The sequence below is a fragment of the Bos indicus genome, chromosome 7 (assembly GCF_029378745.1).
Source record: "Bos indicus isolate NIAB-ARS_2022 breed Sahiwal x Tharparkar chromosome 7, NIAB-ARS_B.indTharparkar_mat_pri_1.0, whole genome shotgun sequence".
NCBI classification, from domain to species: domain Eukaryota; kingdom Metazoa; phylum Chordata; class Mammalia; order Artiodactyla; family Bovidae; genus Bos; species Bos indicus.
Window position 1 is genome coordinate 22,697,965 of NC_091766.1, and position 20,149 is coordinate 22,718,113.

The 20,149-nt window shown below is 38.6% G+C and overlaps 1 protein-coding gene across 10 annotated transcripts in view; it reads left to right on the forward strand.

Annotated features, from left to right (window-relative positions):
* RAPGEF6 (Rap guanine nucleotide exchange factor 6) overlaps positions 1 to 20,149 on the forward strand; it is a 227,846-nt gene that overhangs the window by 119,249 nt on the left and 88,448 nt on the right. For all 10 annotated transcript variants that reach the window (XM_070792042.1, XM_070792043.1, XM_070792033.1 and 7 more), the window contains 3 exons: positions 4,910 to 5,041; positions 16,714 to 16,891; positions 18,860 to 18,996. In XM_070792042.1, the coding sequence (XP_070648143.1) occupies positions 4,910 to 5,041; positions 16,714 to 16,891; positions 18,860 to 18,996 (447 nt within the window). The remainder of the gene's footprint in view (positions 1 to 4,909; positions 5,042 to 16,713; positions 16,892 to 18,859; positions 18,997 to 20,149) is intronic.

Sequence of the window (20,149 nt, forward strand, 5' to 3'; positions counted from 1 at the left end):
AATGACTTTTACATTTTTATTTAGTTTTATGTTTTTAAAGGACAGTGCCCATCTAAATTAATTAATTAATGGCTCTGCTAGTTCTTCACTGCCATGTACCGGATTTCTGTAGTTGCTCTTAATGGGGTCTGCTCTTTGTTGCAGTACGGTGGCTTCTCAGATTGCGGAGCATGGGTTCTAGGCACACTGGCCCAGTAGTCGGAGCAGACAGGCTCAGCAGTTACTGTGCATGGGCTCAGTAGTCGTGGCCCATGGGCTTAACTGCCTCTCAGCATGTGGGAATCTTCCCCGACCAGGGATTGTACCTATGTCTGCTGCACGAGCAGGCAGACTCCTGAACACTGCCCATCAGGGAAGCCCAGTTTTTACGTTCCTAAAGGTGGTTTATGAAACTTTCTTGGTGGTCCAGTGATTAAGACTCCTCTCTTCCAATTCAGGGGTCACAAGTCCAATTCCTGGTCAGGGAACTAAGATCCCACATGCTGCATGGCATAGCTAAGTTTAAAAAAAAAAAAAAAAAAAAGATTGTTTAAAATAAATTTGTTGCCCCACTGGCTGCTTTGAAAAGCCATCTTTGCATTGTTCCCTCATCTGATTTCCCATGTGCTTCAGCCACCTCTGCCTTGGCCTCCAGCAGCTTTCTGGAGAGCCTCCTCGGACTCACACTTTCTTTCCTCTTAAACCGCTGCACAGGATCACTGGCCTGCCCCATCATGTCAGCCGTGGCTGTGGATAGCAGTTTCAACGTAACACCTTTTCAAAGGAAAAGAGGGGAGTTGTGGAGGAGGCAGAGAATGGGGGAGAGGCACCTGCTAATGAGCAAAGTGGGGAGCAGGAAGTTGACAAAGAGGTAAATGAAAAAGAGGAAGAAGATCTGGAGGGGAGAGCAGGAGGAGGAAGGTGATGGTGAGGAAGGGGAGGAGATGAAGGTGAGGAGGCTGAAGCAGCTACGGTCAAAGGGGCAGCTGAAGATGAGGAGGAGGATGGTGTTGACACCAAGACTGATGAGGATGACTAGACAGCAAAAAATAAAGGAAAAGTTAAACTTACCCATGGGACTTCCCTCGTGGTCCAGTGGTTAAGACTCCCCATTCCAACGCAGGGGGTATGGGTTCAATCCCTGGTTGGGGGCGTAAGATCCCACATGCCTCAGGGTAGAAACCTGGAACATAAACAACAGAAGTGAGGTTGTAACAAATTCAATTAAAAAAAGAAAAAACGTTTAAAATGGTCCACATCAAAAAAAAAAGTTTAAAGAAACAAAAAGGCTACCATGACCTACCTGTTCACCCTCCACTTCCCGTCTCAGTCTAAACATGGTCATCTTCCAGTAGCGTCCTGCCGGCCTGCCCTCCCGCCACGCCAGCGCCACCTGCAGGGGACACACATTCTCTGCCACCCAACCAAAGCCATGACATGAATTTGCAGCAGGGAAGGAAAAAATAACCCAATTTCCAAGGCCCTGCTTTTCTTCTTAAAGTACTTTTTAAAGGAAAATTTGTGTTTTTATTTACATTTTATGTTTTTGTACATGTTGTTAGGAGTGAGTCAGTTTTAATGACCCCGGATGACCAAACCAGCCTTAGGAGCAGTCTCTGTCCTACCTCTGACTTCACTTGTGGTGCGATCATGTTCATTATGATCTTAGAGGAGAAAAAAATCTTGTGAAAAAAGGCAAAAACAGCAACAACAAAACAATCTTATTCTGAGCATTTTGTGTATGTACTTAGCTGTACAATAAGTAGTTAGTTTGTCTGAGATGGCTAGAAAGGCCAAAGATAAAAGGGTTTTTGTTTTTTTTTTTCGGTCTCTGAAGTTGCTTTCTATTTTTTTGGCCTGTTTGATGTGTGTATGAAACAATGTTGTCCAACGGTAAATTGGAATTTTATTTTGCTGAGTTCTTTTTTAAAAAAAAAAAAGTCAGAAGAAGTAATGCCACAGAGATGTGTAGCCTACAAAAACCTAAAATGTATACTCTTAAGTCCTCTAAAGACAATGTTTGCCAACCCCTGGTGAAGGTGAAAGTGAAGTCGCTCAGTCATGTCCTACTCTTTGCGACCCCCAAGAACAGTAGCCTATGAGGCTCCTCCATCCATGGAATTTCCCAGGCAAGAGTACTGGAAAACTGCCTGGGTTTGCCATTTCCATCTCCAGGGCATCTTCCTGACCCATGGATCGAACCCGGGTCTCCCGCATTGCAAGCAGATGCTTTTACCGTCTACCCCTGGCATATGTTATTAAATAAAGTTGTTTTAGAATCTGTATCTGATAACTCCATTATCTGAAAGCTTTTTCTTCACGGGTTTCTAGATTTTATTACTTCCCTTAGTTTGCATGAATGCCATCTTGTCTCCTAATGTGCCTGGTTTTATTTGCGCAATGGATATTATGCGTCAAATTTTTTTTTTTTTTTAAGTAATCTGAGGCCTGTTGTTTAGTTGTTAAGTTGTGTCCTACTCTTTTGCAACTCCATGGTCTATAACCCACCAGGCTCCTCTGTCCATAGGATTTTCTAGACAATACTGGAGTGGGTTGCCTTTTCCTTCTCTAGGGGATCTCCCAACCCAGGGATGAAACCAGTTCCTCCCACATTGGAGGAGCTGAGCCACCAGGCAGTCCTGTTATCTTGATGCCCAGGATGATTTTTTCCCTACGGTGAAGTTTTGTGTTTGCTTTCAGTAGCTAACTGGAAGCACTATTAATCCTATGTAACTTTAATCCAAAATCAGGGATTGCGATGATTTTAAATTGAGCATCAGTTTACTTTTGGATCACACTTATTTTGTTGTTGCTGTATGGTCACTAAGTCATGTCCAACTCTTTGCGACCCCATGGACTAAAGTACACCAGGCTTCCCTATCCTTCAGTATCTCCTGTAACTTGCTCAGACTCATGTTCATTGAATTGGTGGTGCTATCTAACCATCTCATTCTTTGCTGCCCCCTTCTCTTGCCCTCGGTCTTTCCCAGCATTGGGGAAATTTTTTTCAGCCAACTCCTTTTCCAGTGAGTTGGCTCTTCACATCAGGTGGCCAAAGGATTGGAGCTTCAGTTTCAGCATCAGTCCTTCTAATGAATATTCAGGGTTGATTTCCTTTGAGGTTGACTGGTTTGATCTCCTTGCAGTTCAAGAGACTCTAAAGAAGTCTCCAGCACTAGAGTTTGAAAGCATCACTTCTTTGGCATGCAGCCTTCTTTGTGTTCCAACAACTCTCATATCCATACATGACTACTGGGAAAACCATAGCTTTGAGTATGGACCTTTGTCAGCAAAGAGATGTCTACTTTTTAATATGCTGTCTGTGTTTGTCATAGCTTTTCTTCCAAGGAGCAAACAAATGTCTTTTAATTTTGTGATTGTAGTCATGAACAGCAGGGAGCCCAAGAAAATAACGCCCAATAAAAAAAAGTTACTCTTTCCATTTTTTCCCCCATCCATTTGCCATGAAGTGATGGAACCAGATGCCATAATTGTAGTTTTTTGAATGTTTAGTTTTAAGCCAACTTTTTCATTCTCCTTTTTAACCCTCATCAGGAGGCTCTTTAATTCCTCTTCGCTTTCTGCCATAAGGGTTATGTCATCTGCATATCTGAGATTGATGATATTTCTCCTAGCAATCTTGATTCCAGATAGGGTATAACATACTTTCCGAGTGGTGCAGTGGTAGAGAATCTGCCTGCCAGAGCAGGAGACTCAGGTTTGATCCCTGGTTCTGGAAGACCCCCTGGAGAAGGAAATGACAACCCACCCCAATATTCTGGGAAATCCCATGGACAATGAATCCTGGCCAGCTACAGTCCATGGGTCACAAAAGAGTTGGACACAACTTAGTGACTAAACAACAGCAACAAATACTGCCTGGGGTCCAAATCCAAAGCATTACAGGATTCATCTGTATCACCTGTCCCAGCAGGGGATGTTAGTGATGCAGTTTTTCTGTGTGTAATTTTTAGTATTTGACCACAGGTTTGGACATTTTCTTCTTTAGAGTATATTTAGCTTCCACTATCATTCACGTGTTTCCTTAACATTTTTGTATAAGAAAGCAGTGAGAAACCTTGCTCTGAAATGTAGATTTCTCTCAATGGTCCTGAATAGCAAGTTGCAGAGAAATTATTTGGAAAATATGTCATCAAATCGCAATGTAAAACTCTCACTGCTTTGGAGCTCAGTGGTTTGTATCTTATCTCAACTCAAAATAAATTTAGCATTTATTTTGTAAAATTTTTTAAAGTCTTATGGTGTGAATTATATTGTACAACTTTCATCCCTGATAAAAGCATAATCATATGAAAGATGAGATGGAGGAAGCATTGATTTCTGTATCTCTGTAGCCATATACCTAGCACAGACATTCATTACATCATTATGATTACTAACAAAATTTTTTAGGGTCCAACTATAAGCTAATACAATATTAAATGAAAAAAAGGCTTACTAAAATTTTGGAATATTGAATGCTTGCTTTTCTGAAGTCTTGATGCTAGATGCTGTACTTTAATCCAAGATATTGCTGTTTTATTCTGGTATTCCAACCGTTTTGTATTAGGGGTGTGTGTGTTTATGGGTGGGGAGGGGATAGTATTCCTGTACTTTAAGTAGCAACAGCCAATTATTTTTATTTGAGGAAAAGGAAAGGGCAGTTTTTCCCTCTTTAATATCCTTACTTATGGTAATCTCTTTTGAAAACTGATCAGTGAGCTTCCACTGTAGGCTTGCTTAATAGAATACTAATTTGGTTCTTACCATTTTTTGAGATTTTTCGAAGAATGGAGAATTTACATTAGAAATTAGATTGAAGAGAAATGTACATATAATTTTGTTGCAAAAGTTACACAGTGTGTCAAGAACTCTTTAATGCTAATGTTTGATATTTAGATTATCTTAGACTATTTTTCTTCTTCTTCAGCTTCCAGCCGATCTTACCAAGATGCACATTGCAGACAACCCTCATCCACAGGTGACTCACGTGTCTTCTAGTCAGTCTGGCTGTAGCATCGCCAGTGACTCTGGAAGCAGCAGTTTATCTGATATCTATCAGGTAATACTTTAGGAGTTTGTATGCTATGCTTATGTTTTTTTAATTCTGCCAAATACCTTGTGCTTATGGCTTAGGTGTTCATGTATCTTTTAATTAGGTTATGAAATTCAGACATAAAGTCTTAGAGAAAATGTGCTTTATTTACCTTTCAGATTTACAAGCCTAATGAAAGAGGTGATCTGTCTTTTGAGAGTGATTAAATATGGTCCAACAGTATGTGAATTTAGTGTTCTTAATTTCTTCTACCCAGGTGAATCTGTATTAATATATATTTGCTTTCATTGGAAAATGGTTCTTGAGACAACTGAACTTATAAAAAGACTGATTTTTATGATAGTTGATTATTTAAGTCTCCATAAGTAAAGTCATGAAGAAAATTAGAGTTGACTTTGTATTGTAAAGACTGTTAAATTTGGTAGTAGCCACATTTTAAAATTAAAAGGAAACAAGTAAAATTGATTTGAATAATATATATTTTTAGCATAGTATATTTGGATATTATTATTTCAATATGTAATCAGTTTTTAAGAATTATGAATGCGGTACTTTATTTTTTCTAACTAAGTCTTCAAAAGGCAAAGAATATTGACATACAGTATGTCTCAATTCAGATAAGGCATGTTTCAAGCACCACATGTGACTAATGGTTACCATATAGTACTGATCTTTTGAAATACAACCATTGCTATCTAAGGAAAACATTTTATTTTAGACTGTGGTTCTGTTCAGTTACATGGATTTAGCTGTTTTTTGAAAATTTACATTGCTCTGTTAAGGGAAGTTTTTAGGCAGGTGCAAAGTGGAAAAAAGCCTCTGTGTTTGATTCATGTGAGGTTTTTCTCTACAAAGATTATTGTTGTGGTCTTGCCATCTACGTCCCATTGTTTGGCCCTTTATTAGTACAACAAGGAATTCTCCCTCTTCATCATTTTATTGTAGATAGAACAGGGAATTTTTTAAGTTATGTTAAAGACTGTGTGGTGGTTCAGGGGCCACTTACTGTGTTCATGGAGTTGTTGGACTTCGTGCGTTTCCCACCTTCTCCCCAAAAGACGTATCCTGTGGATTAAGTTAGAATTGTTGCATACCTGAAAGTCAGAGTAGAGTTGTGCTTCTCTGGACTCTGTTTTTCCTAGAGAAGGAACCCTAAGGAAGATTGACCCTGGGTTAATGAAGTTAAGGGATGTGGTTGTAGATTTTTCTCAAGATTAATGAGAATGTCTGGACCTTGCAAAAAGAGGCCATAAAGCAAAGATGTAGTGTTGATGATACCTGATCTCACTAGTATATCCATCTCTGACCAGATGTGATCCCCTTTTTGGAGCAAGGAGTAGAGCCCTCGATGGTTATGAGAAAAGGAACAAAAGGATAGTGCACCAAATTGAAGTTCAAGGTCACTTGGAAAGGCCAGTTCTTTACCCTGAACTATTAATAAAAGATGGGCTGTACACAATGGGATTCTCTATCTTTGGCAAGATTTTGGAGGAGCCTCTGAAGAATTGTGCTTACTTTAGCATCTATAGGATGTTCACCTACAGAATGGCCCACCTGAGGCTGGGGTAGAGCCTGTCTGCTGGTGTGGTTGGAGTCTTCTCCTATAGGACCCTGACCATGAGTATGGCTGCCCTGCTTCAACCTTTTGTATGGTTTCCTTCCTCAGTAGTACTTGCCACAGTTCATTCTGCCTTTAAAGTGATTCATTTTAACATAGCATAAAATGTGGACAGATACCTTTGCCAGCTCTCCTGCACAGCAAAGAAGTCCCTTTGTTACACAATGAAGAAGATACCATTTCATGTCCCCAGAAACCTGAAAGTTAGTGTTGGCCTCATCCCCTGATCATCATAATTCACCATTAAGTCATATCACTTCTACTTCTTGCGTCAGTGTGTTTGTATATATGATTGATGCCGCGATGTAATTTACGAATAACAAAATTTACCCTCTGTAGTATAGCCTACAAGAAGACATACAATATTTCTATCACCTGAAAAAGTATTTTGTATTCTCCTTTTTAGTCAGTTCCTTCTCCTGCTCCCTCAGCCCTGGCAGCCATCAATCTGTATTCTGCCCTTTTAGTTTAACATTTTCTAGAAGGTCACATAAATGAAAACATAGGTAAAAGATGGTACTGGAAACATAGAAAGTAACCAATAAGATAAAAGAAGTTTTAATAATTTAGGGAGAGTAAACAGATGAGCCAAAATAATGAAAGTCAAGAACTAAACCAGAAATTCAGAAATTTTAAAGAAGAAAACTATTACATTACTAAAATAAGATATGCAAAAATGTAAGATAAACTCTTTGAAGTGTAGCCAAAGAAGGTAAGCACAGAATAGTAGCCAAAGGATAGAAACAGTGTAAAGGTTAAAACTAAACAAATGTACAAAAATAAAAACAGAAGGAAAAGAAATCAGAATCTTAAGTATATACATATTTGTCTTATATACATGGAATGTAAATATGAATTCAAGAGATGTGTTACCAAATGGTACCTGTTTTCTGCTGATGGTAGGTTTGTGGGTAGTTTTTAGTATGTTTCTTCAGCTTTTCTTGTATTTTTCTCAATGGACTTTATTATTTCTACATTTAAAAATTTTTAAGGAGGGCATAGAGTATATAGTTAAAAATAAAAGTTGAATAAAATTGTAGAAGAAGATTAGAGGGATTATAGTTGCTTTTCAGTCACTAAGTCATGTCCAACTCTTTGCAACCCCATGGACTGCAGCACACCAGGCTTCCCTGTCCTTCACTCCCTGCTGGAGTTTTTCAGATTCATGTTCATTGAGTTGGTGATGCTATCTAACCATCTCATCCACTGCCACCCTCTTCCCCTTTTGCCTTCAGTCTTTCCCAGCATCAGGGTCTTTTCCAGCAAGTCAGCTCTTCACATCAGGTGGCCAAAGAATTGGAGCTTTAGCATCAATTCTTTCAGTGAATATTCAGGGTTGCTTTCCTTTAGGATTGACTGGTTTGATCTCCTTGCAGTCCAAGGGACTCTCAAGAGTCTTCTCCATCACCACAGTTTGAAAGCATCAGTTCTTTGGTGTTTACCCTTCTTAGCCTTCTTTTTGATCTAATCCTCATATCCAGACATGGCTCCTGGAAAAACCATAGCTTTGACTAGATGGACCTTTGTTAACAAAGTGGTATTTTTGCTTTAATGTGCTGTTTAGGTTTGTCATAGCTTTCTTTCCAAAGAGCAAGCATCTTTTAATTTTGTGGCTACAGTCAATCATCTGCAGTGATTTGGGAGCCCAAGAAAAGAAAGTCTGCCACTGTTTCCATTGTCTCCCCATCTATTTGCTGTGATATGATGGGACTGGATGCCATATTAGTTTTTGAAAGTGGAGTTTTAAGACAGCGTTTTCACTCTCCTCTTTCATTCTCATCAAGAGGCTCTTTAGCTCCTTTTCACTTTCTGCCATTATAATGGTGTCATCTGCATATCTGAGGTGGTTGATATTTTTCCCGGCAATCTTGATTCCAGCTTGTGATATCTAGCCCAGAATTTTGCATGATATGCTTGGCCAGCATCATGTGAAGTAGTGTTCCTGGTTATCCAAATTTCAGCATTTGAGAGATTTTAAAAGTGAGTTCCTCTATCAGTCATGGCTTGTAACAGTCTAAGCAGAGCCTTACAAAATGTGCAGGTACATTTACCCCTTGCACAAAATAGGTTTGAACTGCACATGTCCACTTATAAATGGATTTTTTTTCTTTCAGTAAATAGATGCTACATGTACTGAACCACAGATACAGAGGATGGAGTATAAAGTTATACGTAGATTTTCACATTGGGGTGGAGGGGGTTGGTGCTACTAATACCAATCTTGTTTCAAGAGTCAACTGTATTTTTAATTTGGAGGAATGGGGAAAAGAGAAGAGATACATCCTAAGAACAGTGCTTAACAGGAATATCATTTACACCATTTTCTATGACCTAATGTGTAAATAGATGGGGAAACAGTGTCAGACTTTATTTTGGGGGGCTCCAAAATCACTGCAGATAGTGATTGCAGCCATAAAATTTAAAGACGCTTACTCCTTGGAAGGAAAGTTATGACCAACCAAGATAGCATATTAAAAAGCAGAGACATTACTTTGCCAACAAAGGACCGTCTAGTCAGGCTATGGTTTTTCCAGTGGTCATGTGAGAGTTGGACTGTGAAGAAAGCTGAGTGCCGAAGAATTGATGCTTTTGAACTGTGGTATTGGAGGACTCTTGAGCGTCCCTTGGACTGCAAGGAGATCCAGCCAGTCCATCCTAAAGGAGATCAGTCCGCGGTGTTCATTGGAGGGACTGATGCTGAAGCTGAAACTCCAATACTTTGGCTACCTCATGCGAAGGGTTGACTCATTGGAAAAGACTCTGATGCTGGGAGGGATTGGGGGCAGGAGGAGAAGGGGACAACAGAGGTTGAGATGGCTGGATGGCATCACTGACTCAATGGACATGAGTCTGAGTGAACTCCGGGAGTTGGTGATTGACAGGGAGGCCTGGTGTGCTGCGATTCATGGGGTCGCAAAGAGTCAGACACGACTGAGCAACTGAACTGAGATTCTAGTCCATGACAAATACATATGCTATTCCCCGAATGAGTTTGTCTTTACCTACTCCTACTTTCGTAATTTTGTTCTTCCTGCAGCTCCACCTAGATGACATTTTTGTATTGCCTCTCACATGTTGGAACCCACAGCAGTTTTTCTGTGGGTCTTATCACTTTTTTCACTCTGCTTTTTTATGTTGTGCTGCTGTTGTTGATGTTGTTCATTTGCTAAGTTGAGTCTGATTATTCGCAACCCCAGGGACTGCAGCATACCAAGCTTCCCTGGCGTCCATCACCATCTCCTGGGGTTTGCTCAGTCTCATGTCCATTGAGTTGGTGATGCCATACAACCATCTCATCCTCTGTCATCCCCTTCTCCTCCTGCCGTCAGTTCTTTTCCAGCATCAGGGTCTTTTCCAATGAGTTAGCTCTTTAGCTCAGGTGGTCGGAGTATTGGAACTTCAGCATCAGTCCTTCCAGTGGATATTCAGGGTTGATTTCCTTTAGGATTGACTGGTTTACTCTCCTTGCAGTCCAGGGGACTACTATCATTTCTTTGGCACTCAGCCTTTATGGTCCAACTTTCACATCTGTCCATGACTACTGGAAAAAACATAGCTTTGACTATATGAAACTTTCTGGTGTAGCTTTTTAGTGTAGTTACCTGTAAGCTTGATCAATATCATCATAATTTATTGTTAGTGTGAAGTTTCTTCCTTTTATATCTCATGCTGAGTTAAGCACAGCTTTGGCAGTTAAGCAATCTAGAAATGTTTTTAGTTGCATTATATTTGAAAATAGAAATCAATATTGTTTCCAGGGAAAATGTATAGGATTACTACTAACTGATTGACAATCCAGGACAAAGGAGACCTTGCCTCCCTACCGGCCCTGTTGTAGAGATACTGGACTGGGCCAGCCTAGAATGCATTACTGTGAAGGATTAATTTCATGTTGCCATGACTAGAAAGACTAAGAGGAAACTTAAGGAGTAAATGATCCATGAAAAAGGTTGAATGAAATATTGAAAGTGGGAATTCAGTAGAGATAAGCACTGAAAATCTCAGGTTCTGCTTAATCTTTGCTCTAAATTTGAAAATGTGGCTTCTATAATTTGTGTAACTTCTCATACTAATTTATTCTCCTCATAGTAGCTTCACGTTTATGTAGATGGAGACAGAAAAAGAATATCCTCTGGTGGTTTATTTGGAGAAGGCCAAGTCAACATAAAACCATCTCAGACTGTCTACCTCACCAAATTATATTTATACGTGTACACAGAGACACATTCATACTATGAGAAAAGAAAAACACAAAACATGTAATATTTTTTAGTCCTTTGGCCAATATACTTTTTTCCCCCTGAGCTTAATCTATTTATCATAATCTTTCTGAGGATCTGCTGTATCCCAGCTGCTGGGATTAAAATAGTTCAAAGGCCAGACCTTAAATCCCTGAATTTACTTAAATATCAAAAATTCATGTCTCCTAGTTTCATCATTCCTGGATATTTTTATATTGGTTTTTCTCCAGGTTATGGTCACATTTTCTAGTGTCTTCATCTGTCTAATAATTTTATATTGTATGCTGGACACTGTGGATACTACATTTTTAAAAAATCTTATTTAATTATTAAAGAAACTGCATTCCTAGGAACTGCATCTTCAGCAACATCATATAGTGACTTCCAGTCTTGGTGGTCGTCATGCCTATCTTTACCTTAAAGAGTTGGCTTCTCTTTGTTTAGTCAGGGATTGCACTTATCTCACATGCTAGTAATGCTCAAAATTCTCCAAGCCAGGCTTCAGCAATACGTGAGCCGTGAACTTCCTGATGTTCAAGCTGGTTTTAGAAAAGGCAGAGGAACCAGAGACAAAATTGCCAACATCTACTGGATCATGGAAAAAGCAAAAGAGTTCCAGAAAAACATCTATTTCTGCTTTACTGACTATGCCAAAGCCTTTGACTGTGTGGATCACAATAAACTGTGGAAAATTCTTCAAGAGATGGGAATACCAGACCACCTGACCTGCCTCTTGAGAAATCTGTATGCAGGTCAGGAAGCAGCAGTTAGAACTGGACATGGAACAACAGACTGGTTCCTAATAAGAAAAGGAGTACGTCAAGTCTGTATATTATCACCCTTTTTATATAACTTATATGCAGAGTACATCCTGAGAAACGCTGGACTGAAAGAAACACAAGCTGGAATCAAGATTGCCGGGGGAAATATCAATAACCTCAGATATACAGATGACACCACCCTTATGGCAGAAAGTGAAGAGGAACTCAAAAGCCTCTTGATGAAAGTGAAAGTGGAGAGGGAAAAAGTTGGCTTAAAGTTCAACATTCAGAAAACGAAGATCATGGCATCCGGTCCCACAACTTCATGGGAAATAGATGAGGAAACAGTGTCAGACTTTATTTTTCTGGGCTCCAAAATCACTGCAGATGTTGACTGCAGCCATGAAATTAAAAGACGCTTACTCCTTGGAAAGAAAGTTATGACCAACCTAGATAGCATATTCAAAAGCAGAGACATTACTTTGCCAACAAAGGTTCATCTAGTCAAGGCTATGGTTTTTTCTGTGGTCATGTATGGATGTGAGAGTTGGACTGTGAAGAAGGCTGAGCGCCGAAGAATTGATGCTTTTGAACTGTGGTGTTGGAGAAGGCTCTTGAGAGTCCCTGGACTGCAAGGAGAACCAACCAGTCCATTCTGAAGGAGATCAGCCCTGGGATTTCTTTGGAAGGAATGATGCTGAAGCTAAAACTCCAATACTTTGGCCACCTCATGCGAAGAGTTGACTCATTGGAAAAGACCCTGATGCTGGGAAATATTGAAGGCAGGAGGAGAAGGGGATGACAGAGGATGAGATGGCTGGATGGCATCACTGACTCGATGGACATGAGTCTGAGTGAACTCTGGGAGTTAGTGATGGACAGGGAGGCCTGGCATGCTGCGATTCATAGTGTCGCAAAGAGTCGGACACGACTGAGCGACTGAACTGAACTGAAGACCTTGGACTCTACATCGAACTTTTTGTTTACTTATTTTTTAATTATGAAAACCTTTTTAATTTTCTAGCATGTTTCTGGTCACTCTTTGATATTTTTTATTCTTAATTCTTATTTTACCACATCATCCCTCTTATAGGCTCTGAATGCTTTAGCAGTTGAGTATATTCTCTTAACTAATTTTATTTATTCTTTTTCTTTTGAAAAATGTTCAGGTAAAAGAAGGCATGATAAAAAGAATTATATTCTTTCCTTTTCAGATGGCCTTCAAAAGTTCCTAAGAATTGTCTTAGCAGCCTTCTCCCAATTCCTACCCATAATTTTCATTCTCCCTAAAAAGTTATTTTCTTTAGTACCTTCATTTTTCATGCAAGTGATGCAAGTGACTTCCTTATTGTCCACATAACTCAATTGCATCTTGCCTTTATTAATATTGTGAGTTATCCATCTTTTTATCAGAAAAAATCTAAAAGGTAAGAATGAGATGAGGTTGAAATAGTCTGGATCAGAGGATGAAAACCTGAGCTTGAGTTGAAAACAAGGTAGTTAAGAACTCAACTTTAAGGTAGATTATCCTTAAAACTTGATAGAAGAGAAAAAGACTATTATACCAGAGGTGAGTGTCTAAATTTTGAAAAATTTAATTAACTTGTTTGAAAAATATTACTTCAGTGTTTTTCTGACACTAATTTCTTAGGTTAAAATCAGTGTTTGTAAATAGATTGGGTTTTGGAAAAGTCGTTTTAGTATCTACACATTTAAATTAAAACTACTCATTTTTGAAAAGAGGTTGTAACTTGCTAGCAAGTTTTCAGTTCCAAAGATACATCATTTAGAAATGCATTTCACTTAAATACTAACATTTCATAGTCAAAAATGACTTAAGAGAGCATGACAGTCATGTAAGATAGGATTGCCCCTCTATGATCCTTAAGAGCCAGCTTGTCTAATCTTAAAGATTGCAAGCTAAATGTTTTAATCTACTTTAACTATTCATTAAAACTTTTACTCAAAGCTGTGCAGAAGTCCATAGGAAGTATAGAACATGGTCTTATAAAACAAATCAGAACTCTTTCAGTTGGAGTATCAGAGCCTTAACTTGTATTAACAAAAGCCAGAAAGGATAATGAATTGACCCCCAGAGAAAGCAGAGGCAGCTCCAACCTCAAGGAACCTGGATGCTTGCAAGTGTGTCTGCCCCTGTCTGTCTAGTCACTTCACTCCTGGCAGCTTGATTGCTCTTCCTTCCTCGCCCTCTGTGACACTTTCTGTCAGAGGTCATCTTTGCTGCACATGCTCTGCTCTTTCCATCTCTGTCCTGCATGACACATTTTTGGTTTTTTATTTGTGTTGCTTTGTGTCTGTCTTGATCTCTTTTTTGTCTGCTCTCTTGTTCAGTGTCCTTCCTCTGCATTCCTCTACCCCTTTCTCTGCCAGCTGATTCCATTTTCTCCCACCACAGAAAGACATTCCCATTTGGCTGTGGGCTGCCCTGCATCACATTCTTCCAGTTCATCAACCAGAGAAGAAAAGATGCTCTTCTCTCCAGCTCCAGTTACAAAAATCCATAGGAAAGGACTTTCTTCCTTAGCTTACCTAGCCGGAAATAGGTCACTGTTTCCTTTTGAAATGTGGGTTAAGTTAGAGAGGAACAAATGAGTGAATGTTTGACACAGGAGATGAGACTTACATATTTGAATGAAGGTTCTGTAGTTTTCAGTTAATACTCATACATGAGTGCTTATTTGTTATGAAAATTCCTGTATGTTCTACTCACTTTTTTCATATCTGCTTCAGTATTCATGCTTTTTCATTTATAATATGAATCCAGTAAGTATAGTGTTTAGAAATATTGCCGAATAGTCCACTTCAGCAGAGTTTTATTTCCCAAAATACATTCTCATTGTGTTCTATGAGTGACATTTAAATTTTCAGTTTACAGTGTGTGGATCACAATAAACTGTGGAAAATTCTGAAAGAGATGGGAATACCAGACCGCCTGATCTGCCTCTTGGGAAATCTGTATGCAGGTCAGGAAGCAAAAGTTAGAACTGGACATGGAACAACAGACTGGTTCCAAATAGGAAAAGGAGTTCATCAAGGCTGTATATTGTCACCCTGTTTATTTAACTTATATGCAGAGTACATCATGAGAAACGCTGGACTAGAAGAAACACAAACTGGAATCAAGATTTCTGGGAGAAATATCAATAACCTCAGATATGCAGATGACACCACCCTTATGGCAGAAAGTGAAGAGGAACTCAAAAGCCTCTTGATGAAAGTGAAAGTGGAGAGTGAAAAGGTTGGCTTTAGGCTCAACATTCAGAAAACGAAGATCATGGCATCCGGTCTCATCACTTCATGGGAAACAGATGGGGAAACAGTGGAAACAGTGTCAGACTTTATTTTTCTGGGCTCCAAAATCACTGCAGATGGTGACTGCAGCCATGAAATTAAAAGACGCTTACTCCTTGGAAATATAGTTATGACCAACCTAGATAGCATATTCAAAAGCAAAGACATTACTTTGCCAACAAAGGTTCGTCTAGTCAAGGCTGTGGTTTTTCCTGTGGTCATGTATGGATGTGAGAGTTGGACTGTGAAGAAGGCTGAGCGCCGAAGAATTGATGCTTTTGAACTGTGGTGTTGGAGAAGGCTCTTGAGAGTCCCTTGGACTGCAAGGAGAACCAACCAGTCCATTCTGAAGGAGATCAGCCCTGGGATTTCTTTGGAAGGAATGATGCTAAAGCTGAAACTCCAGTACTTTGGCCACCTCATGCAAAGAGTTGACTCATTGGAAAAGACTGATGCTGGGAGGGATTGGGGGCAAGAGGAGAAGGGGACGACAGAGGATGAGATGGCTGGATGGCATCACTGACTCGATGGATGTGAGTCTGAATGAACTCCGGGAGTTGGTGATGGACAGGGAGGCCTGGCGTGCTGCGATTCATGGGGTCGCAAAGAGTCGGACATGACTGAGCGACTGATCTGATCTGATCTGATCTGATCTGAATGCATATATATGGAATTTAGAAAGATGGTAACGATAACCCTGTATGCAGGACAGCAAAAGAGATGCAGATGTATAGAACAGTCTTTTTGACTCTGTGGGAGAGGGAGAGGGTGGGATGGTTTGGGAGAATGTCATTGAAACATGTATGATATCATATATGAAACGAATCGCCAGTCTAGGTTCGATGCAGGATACAGGATGCTCGGGGCCGGTGCACTGGGATGACCCAGAGGGATGGTATTGGGAGGGAGGTGGGAGGGGGGTTCAGGATGGGGAACACGTGTACACCTGTGGCAGATTCATGTTGATGTATGGCAAAATCAATACAATATTGTAAAGTAATTAGCCTCCAATTAAAATAAATAAGTTTAAAAATATAAATTTACAGTTTTTTAAAAATCTGGTAATTCTTTTAGAAATATCTGATACTAGTATATTTGCAAAGTTCAGCTTGTTAGTATAAGTTTATTTTCTTCAAGATTGCCTAGAGTAACCTTGGCTTTTCTTTGCTTATTGTTAGATTAAGTAATAAGGTATTGGAAAGACATAAGTATTTGTTCAGTCCTTCATAGTTGTTGCAATTCAGCAGTTTTCAGTACTGTTATTTATCTGTTTTATACTTATTTCCTAATTTATGTGAATCCCTAGTCTACTAGACTCTAAACCTGTGGCGAAAGAATAATAACCTTATTTAAAATAGCCATCGTAAACTAACAAGGTGCTCCTAAAATGATTGTTAGTAAACTCTTTCTCTTTTTTTCACTTCATATTTTAAGAAATGTACTTTTAAGGAATATAAGTGGGTTTTTTTGGAAAAAAGTATTAATACATTTAGTGATGTTTTAATCTCTTGACCATTTTATACTTACTGGCTTAGACATCAATTTAGATGTCACACTGTGAAATGATGGCCTGTATTTTGGGCAGAGAACCGTTTATTAATAAGTATCATTTTGTTTTTGATACAACGTACAGTGTTGCCTAATTCTTGATAATATTTAGTGGAAGGGATAGTTGTATTTCATTTAGATTGTAATACATAATTTTTATAACATAAAGTGATAAGTGATCAAGATTTCTTCCTGTAGGCTACCGAAAGTGAGGTAGGAGATGTCGATTTAACACGTCTTCCAGAAGGACCTGTTGATTCTGAAGATGAAGAAGAGGAAGATGAAGACATTGATCGGACAGATCCTCTGCAAGGGCGGGATCTTGTCCGAGAATGTCTTGAAAAAGAACCTGCAGATAAAACTGATGATGACATTGGTAAGAAATACATCTGTTCACAATAGGAATTTTATAGTTTAATTTATATATAGTTACCTGTTGGTGAATGACACATCGCTGAAAATTTTTTGTGGGTCAGGAATTCAGGAGCAGCCTGAGTGATTCTTGCTCATTCTCTCTCATGTGGTTGTAGTCAGAATGTGGCAGGGACTACAGTCATCTGAGGCTTCACTGGCCTGAGCTAGAGGATCTACTTCCAAGGTGGCTGCTCATGTGGCTTTGTTCATAGAACCTCGGTTCCTCTCCATGCAGGCCACTCCAGAGATGGCTTAAAAGTTCTCACAACATGGCAGTTGGTTTCTTATTCAGGGGAAAATAAGGCAGATGCCACAGTGTCTTTTTTGATCTGACCTCAGGAATGACACGTCATTGCTTCTTCCCAATTATGTTTGTCACACAAAGCAGCCCTCATGCAGTAAGGGAGAGGACTACATCCAGACATGACCAAGAGGCCGGATTTGTTTAGGGACATCTTTGAGGCTAGCTGCCCTGATAGAAGAGCTTGTTCGGAGGTTCTAGCAGTGGAACACAGCTCCTCCTATACCCTTAACCAAAGGACAGTTCCCCTTTGTCAGGGAATGTTCTTTTCAAGATACTCCTGTATCGGGACAGCTTGTCGTCTTTGATTAAGTGTACAACTTCAAGAGGGACACATGCCTGAAGTGGTGGCGGAGGAAGGGGACACTTGCCTGGACAACCAGATCAGCTGAATCAACCCTGATGATCTTTGGGTGATGAGAGACCTCACATTCTGTTTGCCCCAGTTTATAAAACAAAAGCTTTGATTGCATTTAAGTGGTTTCCCCTTTCATGTCCGTAAGGTACTTACAACACAGGACATCAGTGTCCAGTGTCTGTGAATTTTAAAAGATTTCAAATGTTATTAAAAAAAAGAAATCATAGTTTTGCCTCTCCAGCTTTTGATTCAAATTTTATGAATTTTTCTTTACTTTCTTGTACTTTACATTCGAGATTGAATAATACTAAAGATGCTAATGTCATCTTTAAGGACAGAGATTACTTAGTATCATTATATATTATGATTCATTTAAGATTGTATCCTAGATTTCTCTTTTAAAAGAGTTATATTGCTGTGATTCAAATCAGAAAATACTGCTAGTAATTATTATAGTCTATGGGAGTTAAGATCTATAGGTTTAAACATTCCTTATCATGCTAATAACACATAGTATAGTTATGCAACCTACAGTTGAGACTCATGTTGTGAATGCTTTCTGGACAGAAACTGTAAGTGCATTTTCAGTGATAAAGAATTGTACACTATGTACTTTTTACAAGGTTTATTTAAAAGATGAAATATAGTTCACTTACAGTTATCTGTGGGTTGATAACTTCTTATCATTTTCCTCTATTTCAGCTTTAAAAGCTGACTGCTTAAATGTATTTTTTTTCCCTTATATTTGTCTTTATTGCTCGCATATCTATATAAGAGAAGGGACTCAGGCACTCAAACATTTCTTGGTTAAATTAGACAGTTACCTTGTATTTGCTTTGACAAATCTTAAAGTAGTATTCACATTTGTTATCCCTAATTTAATTACTTACTGACATTTATTAATAACTACTTAAAACTCAAGCCCATAAGAAACAGACAAAAGCTCTTTTCAGTAATTTATTAGACCAAAGGACATCACTAAACCTAACCACCATGAGAATTAGCTAAACTCTCCAGTATCATTTGAACCTGTAGTTTCCAGGTTTTCTCTGGAAGTTGTGAATTCTTATGGCTGTATTTTTGTGTGAGTCAGAATGTATCCATTAACCAGATTTTTTTAAGCAACAGTCATCTTGCATCTTGGCTTCTCTAGTTAAGCATCATGAATTCATAAGTTGATTAGGAAATTGGGTATTGGATTCTAGATTTTATTGTATCTTTAAACTGTAGTCCTTGATGAGCACTAAAGTAGAATTTCTGTTTTCTAACAGAACAATTGCTGGAGTTTATGCACCAGCTTCCCGCTTTTGCAAATATGACCATGTCTGTAAGGAGAGAACTCTGCTCAGTGATGATTTTTGAAGTGGTAGAGCAGGCTGGAGCTGTCATTCTTGAAGATGGGCAAGAGGTAGGTTAGCAAATATCTGTTACACATTACTTGCTGTGGCAGCTGATTTTTAGAATGTTTAATTTGCATAAACTTGTATAAATCTTGACTTAAAAGTTATACAGTTTTTTAAATGAATGCTGATTTGGGGGCAGTTATAATTTCTGAAGAGATAAGTTTCATTTTGTTTGATTTTGTCTTAATTTTGATTTCTTGGCCATGGACCTTACACAAAATAGATGTTCAGTAATTCATTGGACCAAATTTGTTTTTTAACTTCTCAAATTAAGTTGTAAGACTTGAAGATATTATTATTTTATTAGTATATTTATAATATTATTAAATGTTATCAAGTATTTAATCTCCTATCCCTTTTTTATATTACCCATTTTCTTTTTAAACAAAGGAATTGTCTTCATACCTGTGCCTCCTAGTGAACTGCTGTCAGTTGAGGCATTTATGTGGCAGTTTTGTTTTCAAAAATGCTTGGATGGCAACTTGTGGATGGGTGGAGGGGAGGATTCAGAGGAATTGAAATGTGTTGCTGCTATCAGGTAGCACTTCACTGCTTTTCTTATTGAACTGATAAAAATTGATAGTGAGCTATCAGTCAATGAACACTGTCATATATACTGTTAATAGGAATATAAGCAGTATTTCTGGAAAATCATTTAGCAATTTTTAACATGGACTTTTAATAGTCTCTAATCTGTTATTACCCTTCTGAATGTCTCTCCTCCAGACAATATAAAACTCAAGAGTTATCACAAAAGATATATTCATTGTAACATTTGTATAATATTAAAAATTGGAAATAACCAAAATATATCCCCCAAATAAGCAGTGGTTAACTAAATGAGTATGTGGCCACAGGTTATAATTTCGTATAGCTTTTCAAATGATTGTAATAGAAATCTTTGATTTGATAGAAATCTTTGAAGGTGGGGCCTTACCTCTAGCTTCATTTACATGATTTCTCCCTGTATCCTAGAAAACATTTAGCACATGGGATATACTAAAAAAAAAAAAAAAGTTTGAACAAATGAATATAGTATTGAATTTTTTTTCAAAGCATAAAATAAATAGTTCAGCAGTGTGAGATAAGATAAACATGGGAGGAAAATACTAAACTTTTAATGACAACTGTACAAACAGTAGGATTTTAAAGAACTTT